Raw genomic sequence first — 18,484 nt, 5'->3', positions numbered from 1 at the left:
AGGCCTTTGGTTCTATATTATATGTGTTTGAGGATTTGTTTGTGTTAGAAGGTCAACAAATATGTGTTAAGCAGATAATGATGTATGTTCATAAGACTGTAACAGAAAAGAACTACAGGGGCCCCTGGGTGGTACAGTCAATGTGACAAACCCAGTGCACAGACCAAGCATCTGACTCTTGGTTTCGGCTCAGGTCATGATCTCAGGATCACAGGGAGTCTGCTTGAGATCCTCTCTCCCTCTGCCTCTGCCTCTCCCCTGTGCGTGCTCTCTCTCTCTCTCTCAAATAAATGAATAAATCAAAGAAAAAAAGAAAGAAAGAAAGAAAGAGGGAGAGAGAGAGAAAGAAAGACTATAAAACAGAGGCTTTGCTTTCCCTACATTTACTACTATTTCAGGACAGAAGAAATACACACATGTAATATTTTAAAAATATAATATAGGTTGATTAAGTTACTAAAACAATAGAACAATGTATAAGGACTATAAGAATTCAGAGGAAAAGTCAATGTGGGTCAAAATGGAGAAGTTTCTTTGAGAAGGTAGAATTTGGGGCAAGGCTTAGAATAGTGCGTTTGTCCGTAAATAGCCCTGCCACTCTGTTGGGTTCCAACGGGCTTGGAACAGATAGCAGATTAATCCTGTACTACGGACAAGCCTGTCAGATGGTTCTGGTCACCTGCTAGTCTAATTGGTTGTCTTTCTTTGTAATGATAGGAAGTAATGAGTCACCCTTGCCTCAGGGAGGAATAGTCCAATTTATTTATTAGTTTAAATCAAGGTTGCTAAAATGTAATGGAATCATCAACAAGCAGCATTGTAGTCTCCAGGACACTTTTTAAAATACAGATGCCTGACCCCCAACCCAACCTGCTGAGTGAGAATATCTGAGGCACAACCCAGAAATCAGTGGTCTGGAAAGCTCCCCAAGTGATGCTAAAGCACACTCAAGTCTAAGAACCTGATTAGAACAAGCTGAGGGGAAAATAGTAAATATCTGATTCCATCAAGAAATAAACATTTATACAACATTATAAACAACTGACTCGCTAGCTGTTTTGTTTTCTTGCTTCCCAAATATTTTAGCATTGTTTAATGACTTATTCTAGGCCTCTGTATGCGGTAAAGGCTGATAACATCCTTGGGTCTGCAATAACTGTGTGATATCCGAGGCTCAGAATGGATTCACCACCCAACACAGGAGGCTTCACTTAGGATGGATGTTAGCTTATTATTTGCCACCTTTTCCTTTCCTGGTTCTTGGCAGTCACAGTTCAAATCACACCATCTCTTATCACTGAGTTAGATTTTACCTTAATGGTATCTAGTTGTTTGGGTTGTTTTCTTTTCTTTTCTTTTCTTTTTTAAGATTTTATTTATTTATTTGAGGGAGAGAACATAAGCAGGGGGGAGGGGCAGAAGGAGAAAGACAAGCAGACTCCCCACTGGGCAGGGGACCCTGACACGGGGCTCCATCCTAGGACCCTGAGAACAGGACCCAAGCCGGAGTCAGAAGCTCAAACAACTGAGGTACCCAGATGCCTCTTAATGGTATCCATTTAACTGAGCACAGCACTACTAACCCTTGAGAGGAGTGATTTCTCCACCAGCAGCTTTACAAAGCTTCAGTAGTTGGTACAGATGCTACAATGCACCAACAGAAGATTCCCTGTGAGGGCTTGGGAGTCCCAGCAGAGACAGGCTTGATCTGTAAATAAAGCAACAAAAGGAGGCAATATCTTGGCCATTAGCACAAGGGCAAGGCACATCCACAAACAGAATGCAGGGACGCGAGCAACAGAGGTTCTTAGTTATTAAGAACTTGTCAAAACCTGTGCTGGAAGAGTTGCCAAGTATTTCTCTCAACCTCCAAGACGGAAATGAGGACATGGAAGTAATAGAATTCAAACTTCTGCATTCTCTGGCTGTTAAAGAGAATATCACCTACAAGTCAAGGACACTGTACGGAGGAATGTGACTACACCAGTAAAATACTTAAAGAAGTCTGCAGACATAGAGGTGCTGTTGATACTCAAGCTGTTCTGGCCAAGGCTATTCCATTAGCTAAATTTCCTCTTCGCAGTCGAACCTCTTCTTCTTTGTGCCTTTCTTTTTCTGAAAACTTTCAAACATACAGAAAAGTAGACAGAACCATATAATGAACATGTATGTGCCAATATATCAGCTTCAATAAATTTCAAATCATGGTCAGCCTTATTTATTCTTATCCTCACCACTTTCCCCTTCTTGTATTATTTTACATGAAATCTCAGACATTATATCGATTTATCTATAACTAGTTCAGGATGTATTTCTAAAAGATAAGAGTTTAAAAATAACATAACCATGATACCTTGTTCACATTTAAAATGAAGAATAAGGGATGCCTGGGTGGCTTAGCAGTTGAGCGTCTGACTTCGGCTCAGGGCGTGATCCCAAAGTCCTGGGGTTGAGTCCCGTATCAGGCAGGGAGCCTGCTTCTCCCTCTGCCTATGTCTCTGCCTATCTCTGTGTGTGTCACAAGAATAAATAAAATCTTTAAAAAAATAAAATTAACAATAATTCTAAATATCCTGTCAATCTTCAAATCTCCAATTGTCTCATAGATATATATATTTTTACAGTTTGTCTGAGTCAAGATGTGAATAAGGTCTGCACCTGCAGGCGATTGGTATTTTTCTTAGGTTCTTTTAACCTATAGATTTTCTTCTCTTATTATTACTGCAGTTTATTTCTTGACAAAACTGCCATGGGTCTTATACAATCACTGCTTCTCAAGCTGTAATGCATGCAAATTCTCTGGCCCTTGAGCAAATGCAGACTTTGAGTTAGTAGGTTTGGGGTCAGCCTAAGAGTCTGCATTTCTAACAAACCTTTATTTGCTGCTGTGGCTACTGCCATCCGACCGACCAACTTTAGTAGCCAGATTAGAGCAGTTCTTGCAATCTTTTTGCTGATTGAATCTTCCTAATGTGTTTTAACATGCTTCTCTCACCTCTGAATTCTCTAAATTAGTAGTTGAGTCCAGAAACTTTATCAGATTTAGGTTTTTTTCTATAAGTAGCATTTTGTTCTTTCATCAGGAAACGCATAAGACATAATGCTTGATGGTCTCTTCCTTGTCATGTTAGTAGCTTAACTTTCAAGGCCAATATCCATTAATTCATCCTGGGGTACAAAATTATATTTAATTTTTGCATTTCTTTATCATGGTGTTAGTTAGAATATTACCATAAAGACCAATCTCCCTCCACCCCCCATCTACTATTTAGTTACCTAGTGGTAGAGTTCATATGAGTATCCCAGGGGACAAAGACTTGATTTTTTTCCTTCCTTGATTTACCAGCTTCCAAAATGAATTGGTTTACTAATATCTTCTAATGATGGCCAATTAGGGTTGTGGTTTTTTTTTAATTTGTTTGGCAGTAATTGTTGCTGCTGTTGCTTTCAAATTCTTCTGCACTTATGGATCTAAGCATATCAGATGCATTTCGATCCATTTCAGTTGTTATCTTCATGTGGAAGACCCTTTAAGTTGCCTCTGTGTCCTTTTGACACAACCCTACTAGTGTTCAATTACTTTCTTGCTCTTTTGTATGACACGATGTCCCAGGCTTGACTTGTATTACTTGATTTCTGATCAAATCAGAAAACCATTATTTCTTTTGGTGGAAAATGATATTTTAAGATGGTTATCTGGGTACTAGAGTGCTCATTGCCACTAGGTTAGTATAGTGGGAGCTTTTTAATCCCCAAAATATATTCTTTAATATTTTCATGTGGGAACATATATATGCATTTCCAGAAATACTGATACTATTCTTGCATTACTCAGAAAACACTGCCTTGTTTCTACTGAAACTAATTTCAGAAAGATCACATAAATAAAAATATTTCTGATTTGTTTCATACAACATACCATGTAAACAAAAAGCACCATTCTTCAAACAGTGAATATTTTCCAATAAAAAGTCAGGACCGACCTTAGACAAATTACTTAACTTCTAAATCCAATTTCATGCTCTGAAAAATACTTTCTTCATAGGGCTATTAATAACAAAGCTATCATTTGCTAAGTATTTCCTGGAAGCCAGATACTTTACATGTATTTTTTCATTTAATTCACATAGCATATTTTCAAATAAGTAGTGTTTGACTCATTTTACGAATGAGTAAACTTTCCCAAGGTGACACAGCCAGTTAAGTGGCAGAGTCAGTACCTCAACACAGGTCTTTTTGGCTCTATGCTTTTAACCTAGAGTGGAGGGTGGCAAGTAAATGAGAGAATGAATATATAGTGTCAGTGCCTGACAAATGGTGTTCAATGAAAAATAGATGTCAGGTAGCAGACATGGCCTTGGGTAGATCTGTGCTTGGCATTTGGGCTGGAAGGTGGGAGGGTGGACAGGGGAGAGAGGAGGCTGACCAGCTTTCTGCCTTACCAGAATTTCTGGCCTGTTGACACTTCTTTCGCTAATTTCTCATGTTGGTTCTAACCTATATGTCCACCATGACAGATGTTCTCATGTCAGAGCTCAAGGTCAGCCCTCAAGAGTTTAGGCTGGCACCTTCTGTCATGTTGTCTTTTGAATATGCTCAGCAAGTAGCAGGAGTCCAGAGGCAAGCCCGCTGTGGCCTCTTCCCCTTACATCATGTGTCATTAGCTGCTACACAGCTCTTTATTCGAAACAAAATTCATAAAACTGACAGATTCATCTGCTAATGTCAAGAGGCATCAGAGCCAATTACAGGAAACCTCCAAAAGGCAAGTAGGGTCACTTTTCACAAAATGGGATGAAGAAAAGGAAAATAGTCTTGTCATTAAAAAGGACAAATACATTTTCCTCTCAGCGGGGCTCACCCAGGAAAATAGAGAGATTATATTAGCACATAGTTTTATTATGATTGCTTTGAATAATTTCAAATCAAAGCATTTGCCCCCACACACAGCCAACCTATCATTAACCATTTTAAGCTTGTGAGCAGTATTTCCCATTGTAAGCGATCTCCTTATAATGACAGAAAATTTAGGGATAAAGCACAAAGTTTTTATAATCTTTTTTAAGATAAAAATCATATGCATTGTTTAACATCATCTGGAAAGGAGACTAGTTGTTTGTTTTCGTTTGAATTCAGACCTGGAGGATTCTGGCATCTGGTTATTGAGATACACCTAACATGTACTCAAGTTCTTGAGCAAGAGAGAGACACATTAGGTTGTGTTTGAGGAAAGTCTCCTGCAGAGATTTAGGGGCACAGCCACAACATGACCCTTACCTCACACCAACTGTGAGAGTTTAAACCAAGTGAGAAAGTTTAGGGTTCACATAGGACTACCCTCTCTGCTGACACCAACTGCAAGTTCGTAGGTGAGAAGTATCCCCAGAACCATGCTCGGGTTCAGTAATGTGCTAAGAGCTCACTGCAAGCTGCTATAGGCATGGTAATAGTCATTATAAGGAAAGCATACGGATTAACAATCAACCAAGGGAGGAAGCACATAGAGCAGAGTCCAGGAGAAGTAACCAAGCCAAGAGCTTCCATTGTACTCTCCATGTGAAGTCAGGATGTGTTACTTTCCCAAAACCAATGTGTGAGAATATGGACAAAATATCACCAACCAGGGAAACTCACTAGACCCTCTGCATCGAGGGTTTTTATTGGGACTCGACGATGTAGGCGTGATTCATTGCCCATGTGGCTGATCTCAATCTCCAGTCTCTGAGAGTGACCCAAATTCACCACACTGAATCACATTGTTGGCCCTTCTGTCCCAGCCAGCCCCTACCCTAAATTATATTGTTAGCCTAGGACAAATATCAGACCTCTTTTAAGGCAAGGTTAAATTCTTTACTATACAACTACATTATGTAGGGAGTTGGGCATGAGGAAAGAAAGACCTGCTATGATAAAAATCAAGATAATAATAACATGAGCTATTTGCTAGGCACCATGCCTTTTGCAAATATCTCATTTAGTCCTAACAAATATTCAAGAAGGCAGGACCACCTAGTAGCTCTAATGTGGAGATGAGGAAAATTGAGGTTTAGAGCGACTAAGTTTCAGAACAACATCATACGGCAAATGCATAGGCAAGACTGGTTTAGAGCCCACTGCTTAAAGGCTCCAGTGCTCTCCCTACGTTGCCCTCCGAAGGGAAGGTGTGACTGCCATATACATGACTTCAAAGGCCACCATTCTTGTTGAGTTCTCTGAGAAGTCTGCCTCCTGGAGCTGAATAGCCCAGCAGCCCCAAGGGAAAGGCCCAGCCTCATAGACTCACTACCTAAGTCAAAAGGGAAGAATTGTTGGTGAGACTTTTCAGAGCAAGAACCTACACACATAGATAACTGCAAAAGATACACAAAGTTAAACTGGTCCCCAAGGGGTAGTGACTCCATACAAGGTATAAACTAGACAGGAGGTTAGGGGAGAAAGATGGGCTTGGTTTTAATGGGTTACGTTTTTGTGTGTGGCCATGCAGCATTTGTAAGGTTTTCAGAGTCTCCTTTCAGTTATTCATAATGACTGTTTAGCCATTCAAGCGCATTTATTCTTGCATACAGTACTCTGTCCAAGAATGTAAAATGCATGCTGAACTGTATACATGTTTTATTTTTATTTTTATTTATTTATTTTTTTTGTATACATGTTTTAAAGGATATTTTATGTTCTAGGTGGGATTTGTCTAGGGGAGGTCCTCACATCTCATGCACTATTTTCTAAGAGGTAAAGCAACCCATAACACACAGGTATAGGTTGACAGAATTTAATAGTTGGTACGGAGTTTTTGTATATAGGTTTTTAGATATCCTATAGAGTTCTTTGTTTATCTGCCTATGTGTTTTAACTATCTGTATGATAAAAGTTAGGGAAATATGCCACCAATTTTTATATTGCTATGAAGAAGAAAGTGGTAAGAATTGTGTTTTCTGATACACATCAAGACAACAGGAAGTTTGGATATTTTGGAAATTTGGATATTTTGGTATAAATGTGCCACATAAAATCATATATCTTAGCTTCATAAAAGATGACAGTTGGGTTGCCTGGGTGGCTCAGGCGGTTAAGTGTCTGCCTCTGGTTCAGGTCATGATCCTGGGGTCCTGGGATTGAGTCCTGCATCAGACTCCCCTGCCTGTCTCTTTCTCTCTCTCTCTCTCTCTCTCTCTCTCTCTGTCTTTCATGAATAAGTAAATAAAATCTTTAAAATAAATAAATAAAATCTTAAAAAAAACAAGATGACAGCTGAAAAAAAAAAAACCCAGAAAGATAAGTTTTCTAAGATTTAAGTCATTTGGTACATGTTAAAAATAGTAACATACACTGAGACTTTTATTTTCATATTACAGTGTGTAAACATTTTTATCTCAGAAGAGGTAATAGATTGAGCTCATAATTAGAGCTAGAATGTTATATTTTAATTATCAATGCCAAAAACATAACTTTGAAAGAAATAAAATGAATTTCTTGTTAATAAGCCTATCCTGTGTGTAATCACTTCCACACATCTAGGCTTTTTTTTCTCTCTCTCATTTTCATCTGAAAGTAACAGCTACCAGAACCTGATGTGATTATAATTCATTTTTAGCTGCTTTTCGATATTTTTCCAAAATTTTATTAGACATTTCTGGAAAACAGCCAGATGACTGAGCAGATTTTAAAGGTGTTATTCATACACTGACTAACTTGTCTAACTCACTGTGTGAGGCACAGGTGAGGATATGTAAACAAGAGAGGGGCTGAGGGGGACGGGGATGCCGTGGTAGAGAACTGGTGCATTCTCAGAGCCTCCGCTCTCCAGTCAGTGATGTGATCCAAAGTATCAAGACACGGGTTTGTTCCAGGCCAGAGGTGTCAAAGACAAGACCCTCAGCCTGCCTGTAGTTTGGACAAATGTCCTACATCTTATGCTGGCTCCAGTGTGATCCAGGGGAAGAGACAGAGAGGGATGTATGGCCAGTGCCCTAATGAATAATGATGAGGGTTCACTTTCCTGGGCTTCCTCTATGCAGCATCTACCCCACATAGTGAGCTAGCACGTTGTGGATGGCTAGAAGGATTACAAGGCTTTCCGAACCCTGTCAATAGCTGTCATGTTTTGTGCACGTACCTTATATTAGAGACTCGCTTATATACATTACTCATGCTACCTTTAATCTATAATACCCCATGAGATTGTTGTTATAACCCCTATTTTGTAGTAGCGGGATTGCGGTTTAGAGCCATTTACCAAGTTACCTAGTACCACATAGCAGAAGGCTGTCTGTGTTCAAACCCAAGTCTGCTTGCTACCGAGACAAAACACTGTCTTTTGTGCTCTTTCTAATCTCAGTACCTGTTTGTAATAGCAAAAATGACTAAAAGCATACAAACAAAATGGGATCTTATTATCTACCTTTTTTGTGTTTTGTATATTGGGTTCATATTATCAAGTGAAACTGGTTGCAATCCTTTCTGTGAACAATTTATATTTTCATTTCCTTATTAGTGCATTTATTTGCTCACTTTTCTCACTAAAGAGAATTGCTTTAAGCTCTACATCCTAATACTAAACTTTAGCTTTTAAAGGTGAGTGATTAACAGTCATTTGTTTTTTACGGTTTCACTGATTAATACTTAAAACACTTCCCTTTAGAGCTCTGGTAAAGAAAGACAGTTTTATGGCTCCAAATTGTGAGACAAGAGGGTATCCGTTCAAGGATTAAGGGTCTCCTCCTGTGTCGGGGCTTTGTGCTTGCTGCAGACTCTCTGCGCAAAGTGTACTGGGTTCTGTTCTTGCCTAAGAACACCATGAAGGATCACACCACCCATGAGAGCCCTTAATGAAAATGTCCCAAGAATAATGCTGCTTCTTGTTCCTGGAGCTGAATTTACCTCCCATGTGGTCTTACAGTACTATTATTCTTTACTCAGATGACCACTGGGGGTGGGCGAACAAGAACACTGTGGATCAAAGATCTTCAGTCTTCCAGGCACTGCCATGAATATGAACCATGTTTCAGTTTTTATGCAAGTTTTCTCCTCCTTCATTCAGCACGTATTCATCACCACCACCCTCCCCCCACCCCACATGTGACCATTGATCCCATGCCTGCAGCTTTAGTAAGCAGTACAACATAAAACGGTAATTCTTGTCATTAGAGTTTTTTTAAGCCATAGAATTGATTTTAAAGCTTATTTTACATTTCACAATGTAAAATTTCACAAGGGAAATTCTGTCGTGGACTTAGATTAGGCAAGGAGACACCAAATCCTTGATACTGATTTGATGGCGATGGTACACATATTGATCCCTAAGGTGCTTCAGGAGCTGCATCATTGGGCACTGGCAACTCCAGGGGGGGTGCCACACACATGGGCTTCAATGTGATGGGCCCCCCGTGGAGTTAGCAGAGGGGCATCCAGCAGGTGTCTGGACAGGTAGGTCATGAGAGGGCCTTTATTAATAAATCTGTGACTCCTGAGGACAATGCCACATTTACAAATCAGGGAGGCAAGATTATACAGTACTTATGAGTATGAAGCCTAGTGCCCAATTGTCATGAGTCCAGATCCTGCCTTAACTGTGTGACCTTTGGGGCAAGTTCCTCAACTCCTCCATGCCTTGGTCTTGTCTTCTGCAGATAGGGTTAATGGCAATGTCTACTATATCCGATTATTATGGGGATTAGGTAAGTTAGTATTTGTAAAGCATGCAGATATGGCCTGATACAGAGTAAGTATCATAGAAGTTACTTGTTACAAAAATTCAAAAACACTTTTGATTGATCATGCTGTCGGTGCTTAGTAAAATTAGATATAAATGACATGATCAAGACTGTCAGTAATTTCTTTCCCTATTCTTAATTGTTGATGTGGTTATTGTCAGTGGAATGCTGTTGCTTCAAACTAAGGTAACTTTCTTTGCTGCACTGTTCCTTAGATGTCTGTTAGTGGGAGACTGGATGAATTGTGGCGTAGTCATAAATATGATAATATGCAATGTTTAAAATAAATGGGTTAGCTTTACTTGAAACAATAGGGATGCATTTCTAAGACAATGTTAAGCATTAAAAAAAAAAAAAGAAATCCAGAGGGACATCTACAGTATATACAGTAAACTTTCATTCAAAGTCTAAAAACACACCAAAAGAAGTTATATACTATTTCAGATACAAATACAAATATATGTAGAAAATGTATAATAAAAACACAAGCATGAAGAATCCACAATATCAAGACAGCGATTTGAGGAAGGAGGAAAAGGAATGGAATCAGGCAAGAACAGAAAAAGAGCTTTGGTTTTTGTCTGTAACATGTTCTTCCTCAAAAAAAAGAAAACCCCAAATTTCTGAAGCAAAATGTGGCAAAATGTTGACATTTATTAAATCAGGCTGGAGGTTACCTTATTATTCTCTAAAATTTTTATTTATATTTGAACATATCGATGATAAAAATAATTAACAGAATGCATTTAAATGGGAAACTGTAATTCTAAAGTTTCTACCCATGGATTTTATTATTCCTTCTAGTTAATTAAAAAAAAAAGAATTTCAAAACATTAACATACCACCAATTGTGCTGGTGTTTCTTATGGATGGCCCTATTTTATGAGATTTAGGGAGCAGTTTGGCACAAAGGCTGTAAAGAATGCATTTTCATTATTCTAGAAAGAATTTTAATGGCCTATTGTACATCAGTGTTAATGAGAGTCATGTAGATAAATCCCTAAGCAGTCCTTTTAAGGGCTGGATTTTTTGCTTAGCTGAAAATACAAAAGTGCTCTCTTGCTATCCTGGATAATTCTGGTATGCAAGAATGTCGTATGTTTTCTGGTGCTTCCGATGAAACAATATGGAACAACATGGAACATTTATTTAGGGTGTTTTGCTTTGCAGACTTCTTCAGAACTGCAAGGCAACTAATCATTCCTTTAAATCTGTGTAATGAATTACACTTTGAATATGTTATTGATTGGTAGAACAAACACAGGACCATGACCCAGATTTTCAGTCTTACATCATTGAGATGTGGCTGGTATGCTCTGAGTTTGGCAATTCTCTGTTCATCGTGTAAATTAACTGGGACAATGACCTGTGACTATAGAATTGCAGCTTTGCAGTTTAAATATGCCATCGACCTTTTTATGTCCTATGTATAGTATGTCATGTGTAAAATGGTCACCAAATTAATTGTGTCAGATGCTGCCTACATTCTAACTAGAAAACAATTTTCATTGTCTGAAACATGAATGTTTATAGTAGATATATTTTAAGTGCCTCAATTTCGATCTATTTAGCATTGCTGAGATTATTAAACATGAAATTTATTCATACATTTCATATTATTTATTGACCACTCACCATTTACTGTTAGATCTTAGAGATAAAGTGATCACCAAAGCAATGCCACTCTCTTCAAATTGTTAATAATATAATAAGTAATACAGTCAAGAAAACAGGTAATTATAATATAGTGAGATAAGTAGTATATGTGGGATAGGCAAAGGGTGTTAAAGAAACACATTACAGGGAAACCCAGACCTAGGAAGACTTCCTGGTGGTACTGTCTATGCTGATTCTTCATTTAGAGACTGAAGGAAGAATAGTCTAAGTAGAGGAATCAACACAAGAAAAAACCCAGGTACAAGACAAGGGAAAGTATACTTCAGGACAGATGTGCAGATGTTTCTTTTGTATGAAGAGCCTTCAGTACTCTGTGGTTATATCTCTTTGGAATTCCTACTTCAGGTCATCCTGAGGATGACCATTGGACATCAGTCATTTGAAAGTCAAAGATTTGATCCTCAACCCAATGCCCAGACTCCACCCAAAGCCAATCACATCAGAATTTTGGGCGGCTGTTCCCAGACATTGAGATTTTTTAAAATCTCTCAAGAAGACATGACTATTTAATCAGGTTACAAATAACTAATTTACAAGATAAATAATGAAAGGTCTGTTGATTGATCAGATGCAAAGGCAAGTAAGAAAGGCAGAAATGCTGTGCAGGGGCATTGCCAAAATGAGCTGGCTGTAAAGAAATAACCTTAGGGATCACATCCACCAGCTATGAATCTCAGTGCAAAACACTGAGAAGTGTGACTCATATTCTAGAGCTGACTCTTGACATATTCAGAGAACTAGCTCTTCATGTTTTTTTCAGTTCAATTATTTACTCATTCCAAGACACTTAGCTAATCCTTACTATATGTCAGTATACTAAGAGCTATGGATACATGTATGAGTAAGACATTGATGTCTTATCATCCCCAAACTCCCAGTTTAGTGAAGGGACAATTGCTAAGTAATCACGTTCATATGAAAGGAAAATACAGAGCTGGATAAACATTGCCCAGGGGGCAGTGGCATCAGACAAAATGACAGAGAATAGCTAAATTTTGAAGGATGAACAGGAATTAGCAATTCACTGAGTCAGAGAGATTTTTAGTGTACGTGGAACAAAGGATATGAAAAGTGTGGCATCCAAAAGAAGCTTGAAAACTGGATTAGCTACAGAAGGTCCCGAGACCTCTCCCTTCTTGTTGCCAATTAGACACAATAATACATTCTCTATGCAGCTGGAAAGCTTTGCTTTACAAGTCTCCATAAGGTTGACAAAGCCTTCACCTCCTGTCATGGCCGCTGGAGTAAGGCCAGGGGTAGAAATTAGGAGTCCAAAGTTCTGAGAATGTCTCAGAGACAGGTGAGGATATGGAATCTGTTGAGGTTCTTGCAGACCAGCTTAAGCACAGCCATAGTACTAATGGTGTGTGTCACTGGGTAGCCAACCTCCAAGATGGGCTCCAGTTATCTCTGCCTCCTGGTATTCACATCCTTACAAAATTCTTTCCCTTGAATGTGGGTTGAATTTATTAACCCTCTTCTAAAGAAGAGAATAGAGGAGAGTTCCCATTTCTGATAATAGGTTATAAAAGAGGTTATAGTTTCCATCTCCATCTATTATCTCTATCTATCTATCATCTATCTATCTATCTATCTATCTATCTATCTATCTATCTATCTATCATCTATCTATCTATCTATCTATCTATCTATATCTATCATCTCCCTCTCTCTCTCTCTCTCTCTCATTGCTTATTCTGGCTGAAACCAACATCCATGTTTTCAGGCAGGCCTTTCTGGTGAGAACTGGGACCTGCCAATAGCCATGCTGAGTGAGCTTAGAAGCAGATCCCACGCTGGTCAATACTTCAGATGTGACCACATCCATGGATGACAATTTAGCTGCAACTTCTTGAGAGACCATGAAACAGAACCTGTTTCACTTAAGCTGTGTCTAGATCCTTGACCCACAAAACTATGAGATAATAAACATTTGTTGTTTTAAGCAGCAGTGTTTTAGGATAATTTGTCATGCAGCAGTACATAATGAATACAGTCACCCTTCTTTCAGGGTTTCTGCATATTCTGGATCCTCTATAAACACCGCACAGGTTGGCTCCAAAGAGCTATTATTATTAACAATCATGAATTCCCCTTGAGAATTGAGATTTATTTCAAGCTTGAAATATGTAAAGATATGGATAAAAAACTAAGGGATTCAAAATCGGTTCTGATGCTATATAAGCTTAAGAGGCAAGATGGTGAAGATGATGGGGTGGGGCAATATTTAGACCATGGTCCTATGGTTCTTGTCCATCTGAGAGTAACCCCCTACTTCCTTTCTTTTCCCATCACCCACACACCACCAGAGTAGAATGTTTAAAGCATTGTAACGTTCAAGATTGAGCAAGGGCTCAAGATGGCATCTTGGAGTCTCACTGCAGATCTGCTGTCAAGCATAGGCCTTTGCCCATTGGACTACCCTCATTACATTTCTTTCTATTTTCTTTCTATTTTACCACAATTCTTAAGTTCAGAATAATTTGGACTTTGTGTGTGTTTATGCAGTCTTTCTGTCATATCTTTCTTTTTATTTTTACATGCATAATTTTTTTTCATCACATGTTAATGAGAAAATGCCTCTCATGGTGAACTAAAAACCTGCTCAGTCTTATTCTGGCATAGAAACCAACTTGAAAGGCCAAAATCTACAATAAAGACTATTAGCTAAGTAAAAGCATGTCAATCTTTGACACAATTCATTTGTTTAATTAAACATTTGTTAAGGAACAGTAAAAAATATATAGTACAACAATATTTTAGAATCCTTTTAAATATATAGTTTATTATGTATTCAGTACTTAACCCACTTCTCGCTTTCATAATGTAGGAGAAGAAAACCTCCTGGCAATTTTACGACGAAGATGGTGGAAGTATATGATCCTGGGACTCATTGACCTGGAAGCAAATTACCTGGTGGTCAAGGCCTACCAGTATACGACTCTGACCAGTATCCAGGTACTAGTGGTTTTTTTATCCTTCTCAACCTCCTTAGTTTCCAGATGTAGATTACTTTCAGTTTAGTCACCTGGGAATCTAAATATTCTATAGGTTTTACAACAAGAGGGAAATTGAGTGTATAAAAACTAAAGCTTAAAAAAAATAAAAATAAAAACTAAAGCTTTATTTCTCTGTCTTATTAATTTTTCTTAATTCAAATGTATTTGGATGTCTTTCTCCTCTTTGTTCATAATAGACTGTAACTATTGACAATGTAGGGAAATATTTTCTAGCTATGGAAACTATCAACCAATCATATGTCATCAGTAAGAGAGTTATTAATAGGCATAAAAACAGAGCTATTTTAAATACAACTTATAACATTTTAGAACATGTTAATGGACTTTGACTAAGTAATCAAGGTTCTTAATAATCTTTTCTTTAAGCTTTCTTTAATGAGGAGATTTTGCAGCCTGAAGGGACAGAATTTTTCCTAAAAGAACAAGATATAAATTCCTAAATGGTGTTATTTATGAAGACATCCACTGTCCTCCCTTCCTCCCTCTCATTTTCTTTTATGCACATGCCTGTACACACACACACAATTACACAAGTTTAAATTTAGGTTTTCACGATTTTCACCAGACACCATTTATATTCTTCATTACACCATAAATAATAAGCTTGACCATTTTTGTTTCACTCCCATTTCTCCTTTTATGGCAATATTGTGAATTTTATACTCAAAGGTCTGGGATGAAGACAAAATATTATTCATGTATATTATATCTTACTTAGACTTGATACCACAACAACATTCCTGACATTCTAATAATTTGCTAAGAAACAACAATAACAAAAATGAAGAATCAAACAGGCAAACCAATCACCTAAACATATTTCGGTTATATAGATTGAATTGGGAAGCTGTCTAAGCTGGAATTAGATGGGGCTACAGGCTTCTTACATGCCCAATGAAAGATAGCAAAGATGCTTGTCTATAACCACTGAAGAAAAGTCCAGAGCTCCATTCTGATTGGACCACAATGACAGTACGGGAAGATTGTGAGCTAATTGGCATAAAAATTGAACTCCTCAAAAAAAAAAATAAAAATAAAAATAAACTGGAGTCCTCAACCCAATACAGGATGAGATTTCTGATTGTTTTGGACTTAGGTTTTTCAATAGGAGTACTATTGTTATCTGAGGTGAGACAATTTTTCATGATTTGGGTCCCTTTCCTACTTTATTGGTCATTTAATATTCCTAGCCCTTGTCCACTTAATGCCAACAACATCGTTTTCAGCCTGGTAACAACCAAATGCCCTCTGGCAGGAAGGTCCCATCCTTGCTTGAGGATCACTGGCTCACCAGTCAGCACTCACTCATGGAGTCAGGGTGAGATCAACCCCACTAATCATATATCTGTCACCTGCTGCAGAGAGGAGAGGTGAATGGATACTGGGAAATCTGCTGCAGCACCTCCACACTCAGCTTCACTCTCCCTCACTGCAATGAGCCCCGTGACAAAACATATCTCTCTCTTCTGTGCTCCCATGGCACTTTGTTAGCTCTGTCTACACAGTCTGTATTACCTAAGAATGATGTTTGAATATGCCCACCTACTCCACCCTACTGTGAGTACTTTCACAGCAAGGGTGATTTCTTGTTCACCTTTGCATCTCTTGTTCCTAGTAGAAAACTTAGCACATGCCAGGTACTAAATAAATGTTTAAAGAAGTTAATGCAATTGCATTGATTTCCACTATTTGGGGGACAGAAATTCCCAGCAGTTCTCTACCTAAATGTAGAGGCCTCCAGGATGTCTACGCAGATATGGTAGGAGAAGGAAGAGACAAATATTAGCTTTGTGGCAGAACTGAGCCCATTAGCCCGGAGCTAAAAACTATGAATGAGTGTAGCGGAGAGTGAGGAGGAGACTTCCTTCTTTGAAAATACTGTTGTCTTTTGTTTTTGGTTTTTTTTCTTATAAGCATTGACAAGTCACAACCAATTATTGGTTTCTTAAGTTCTATGGAGCTTTTTCCAAAAATTTTTTTCAATTTTTTCTGAACAGTAGCAATTAATTCTTAAGGCTGGTCCCCTGGTATGACTGGCTCAATCCATGGCATACACCACCATCCTAATCCATCTTGCTACTTCTCTCAAATTAGCTGTTCAATGCCTAATTTAATGTTCCATTTTATGAAAAGGTTTATTTTAATTCTATGGTGAGAAAGGAAAATAATAATTCTACTGAGATACCAGTTGGTCTTCATTGTAATTTACTGAGCAAGAAATAGTGGAAAGTAAAAAAAAAAAAAAAACTGATTCTAACATTTCTAGAATTACTTTGCCACCTACAACAAATAAACCTATTAAATAATAATAATTGGTCAGAATAGAAGGCATTTGCTCTGGGAACCATGTATGTGCTGCTGTTTAGTAATTTAATTTTGTTTACTCATTCAAATCAGTGGAACTAACAAGTTCCCTTTATTTCTATATAAATTCCCTTTATTTCTATAAAAATCAATGCAGCTTCTAATATAGGCTCTGCCATTAGCTTTTACTTATATTAATCAATAAGGAAAATATATTAATTAAGCATCTGAGAAATGAGCTAGTTATTGCAGGTGATTTAAAGTGAAATGAATAAGCCTTGCCCTCCAGAAACATAGGAATTGATAAAGGGCAAGAAGCAAGGTCTATTGATAGCAACACCAAATATGGCAAGAAAACAGATGCCTAAGTGCTACAGTTTCCAGAGGCAGAGACAGTGTTTATTTCCAAAGGCAAGAAGGTATCCATTCATATGAGTCTATAATATTGAATAAGACATAGAGAGGATAAAATGTGGGGTATAGCTTTGCACATGGAAGGAAGAGCATGACAGAAGCATGGGGGCAGGAAACCCAATGAATGTGACTGGAGAGCAATTATTCTAGTTTGATTCATCCAGTCACTTAAAAAATGATTACTGACTACATCTACATTCAAGACATTGTATTAAGTGGTGAACAAAGTTGCAAGCAGAAATAGATACGATCTATATTTTCATGGAGCTTTCAGTCAAATAATCAAATGAATGGAAGTATAGTTATAATGACGGATAGATGTTCTAAAGAAAAGGAACACAGTTCTGTGAGATCAGTTCTCAAAACAACTTGACCTCAACTAGGGGGTTGGGTAAGATTTTCCCAAAGAATTGACAGTGGAGCTGAAATCTAAAAAATGAGTGGAAAGAGATTCAAGCAAAGAAGACAAATGTACTTAAGGCCCTGCATGGGAAGGACTATGGCAAGGAGAGGTCATTTGGCTGGGCATAGAGAAAGAAGAGTGGTACAAGATGACCTGGAAAAGGAGTCAGGGACCAGACACTATGAGTCTTAATGGCCAGATCAGAGGTTTGAGTCTTTAGGCTAAGTGCCATGGGAAGCCAAATTTGAGTTTTAAGGAAAACTCGGGCTCTGGCGTAGAGAACAGATTGAAGCAATAGATTCTCTTAAAGCAATAGAGGAAGATGCAGCTGAAAAGTTAAATTGGGGCCATACTGTAGGAGATTTTCAATGTCAGTATGAAGAGTGTGACTTAATTTTATAAGTAAAAGAGAGCCATGGAAGTTTGAGGAAAGAAATGTTAAGATGCAACCCAGTAACCCTTTTTCAAAGCACTTCTTCACTAATTGGATAATGTATACATTCCCTACAAGTCAACAGACAATTCACAAAGACAATCTTCACTAATTGTTGGACAGCACCAAATACTTGTGTTTCATGATTCTCTTAAAAACAGAGATGTAAAACAAAAAGACCGAAAGAACCTCTCCTTGCCTTTTCTTCCTGGCCTTTCAGTTCATTCACCAAATGTAGGGTTAGAGATCACAAACAACTGATACATGAAACTTGAGAGGAAAAATGTTTTTTCCTTTCTTTTCTTTTTTTTGGAAATATATATTTTTGAAATGATTATAGACTCACAGAATTGCACCATTTCCACAGGTGGATGGTTAAACATACTCCAGTACTTCTGGAGTATGCACCATTTATGCAAATTTCCCCAATGGTGACATTTTATATGACTTTAGTGTAATGCCAAAACCAGGATATTGATATTTATACATATGTTTATACATATAAAATGTATATACAATACAT

General features: G+C 37.9%; 1 protein-coding gene across 2 annotated transcripts in view; it reads left to right on the top strand.

The window, feature by feature from the left end:
• The window catches only part of SLC35F1 (solute carrier family 35 member F1), a 381,287-nt gene that overhangs the window by 296,301 nt on the left and 66,502 nt on the right, over positions 1 to 18,484 (top strand). For both annotated transcript variants that reach the window (XM_072765394.1, XM_072765396.1), the window contains exon 3: positions 14,218 to 14,345. In XM_072765394.1, the coding sequence (XP_072621495.1) occupies positions 14,218 to 14,345 (128 nt within the window). The remainder of the gene's footprint in view (positions 1 to 14,217; positions 14,346 to 18,484) is intronic.

Source organism: Vulpes vulpes, chromosome 1 (genome assembly GCF_048418805.1).
Source record: "Vulpes vulpes isolate BD-2025 chromosome 1, VulVul3, whole genome shotgun sequence".
NCBI lineage: Eukaryota > Metazoa > Chordata > Mammalia > Carnivora > Canidae > Vulpes > Vulpes vulpes.
The sequence above is the reverse complement of the archived record's forward strand: the minus strand, read 5'-3'. Positions and strand labels throughout refer to the sequence as shown.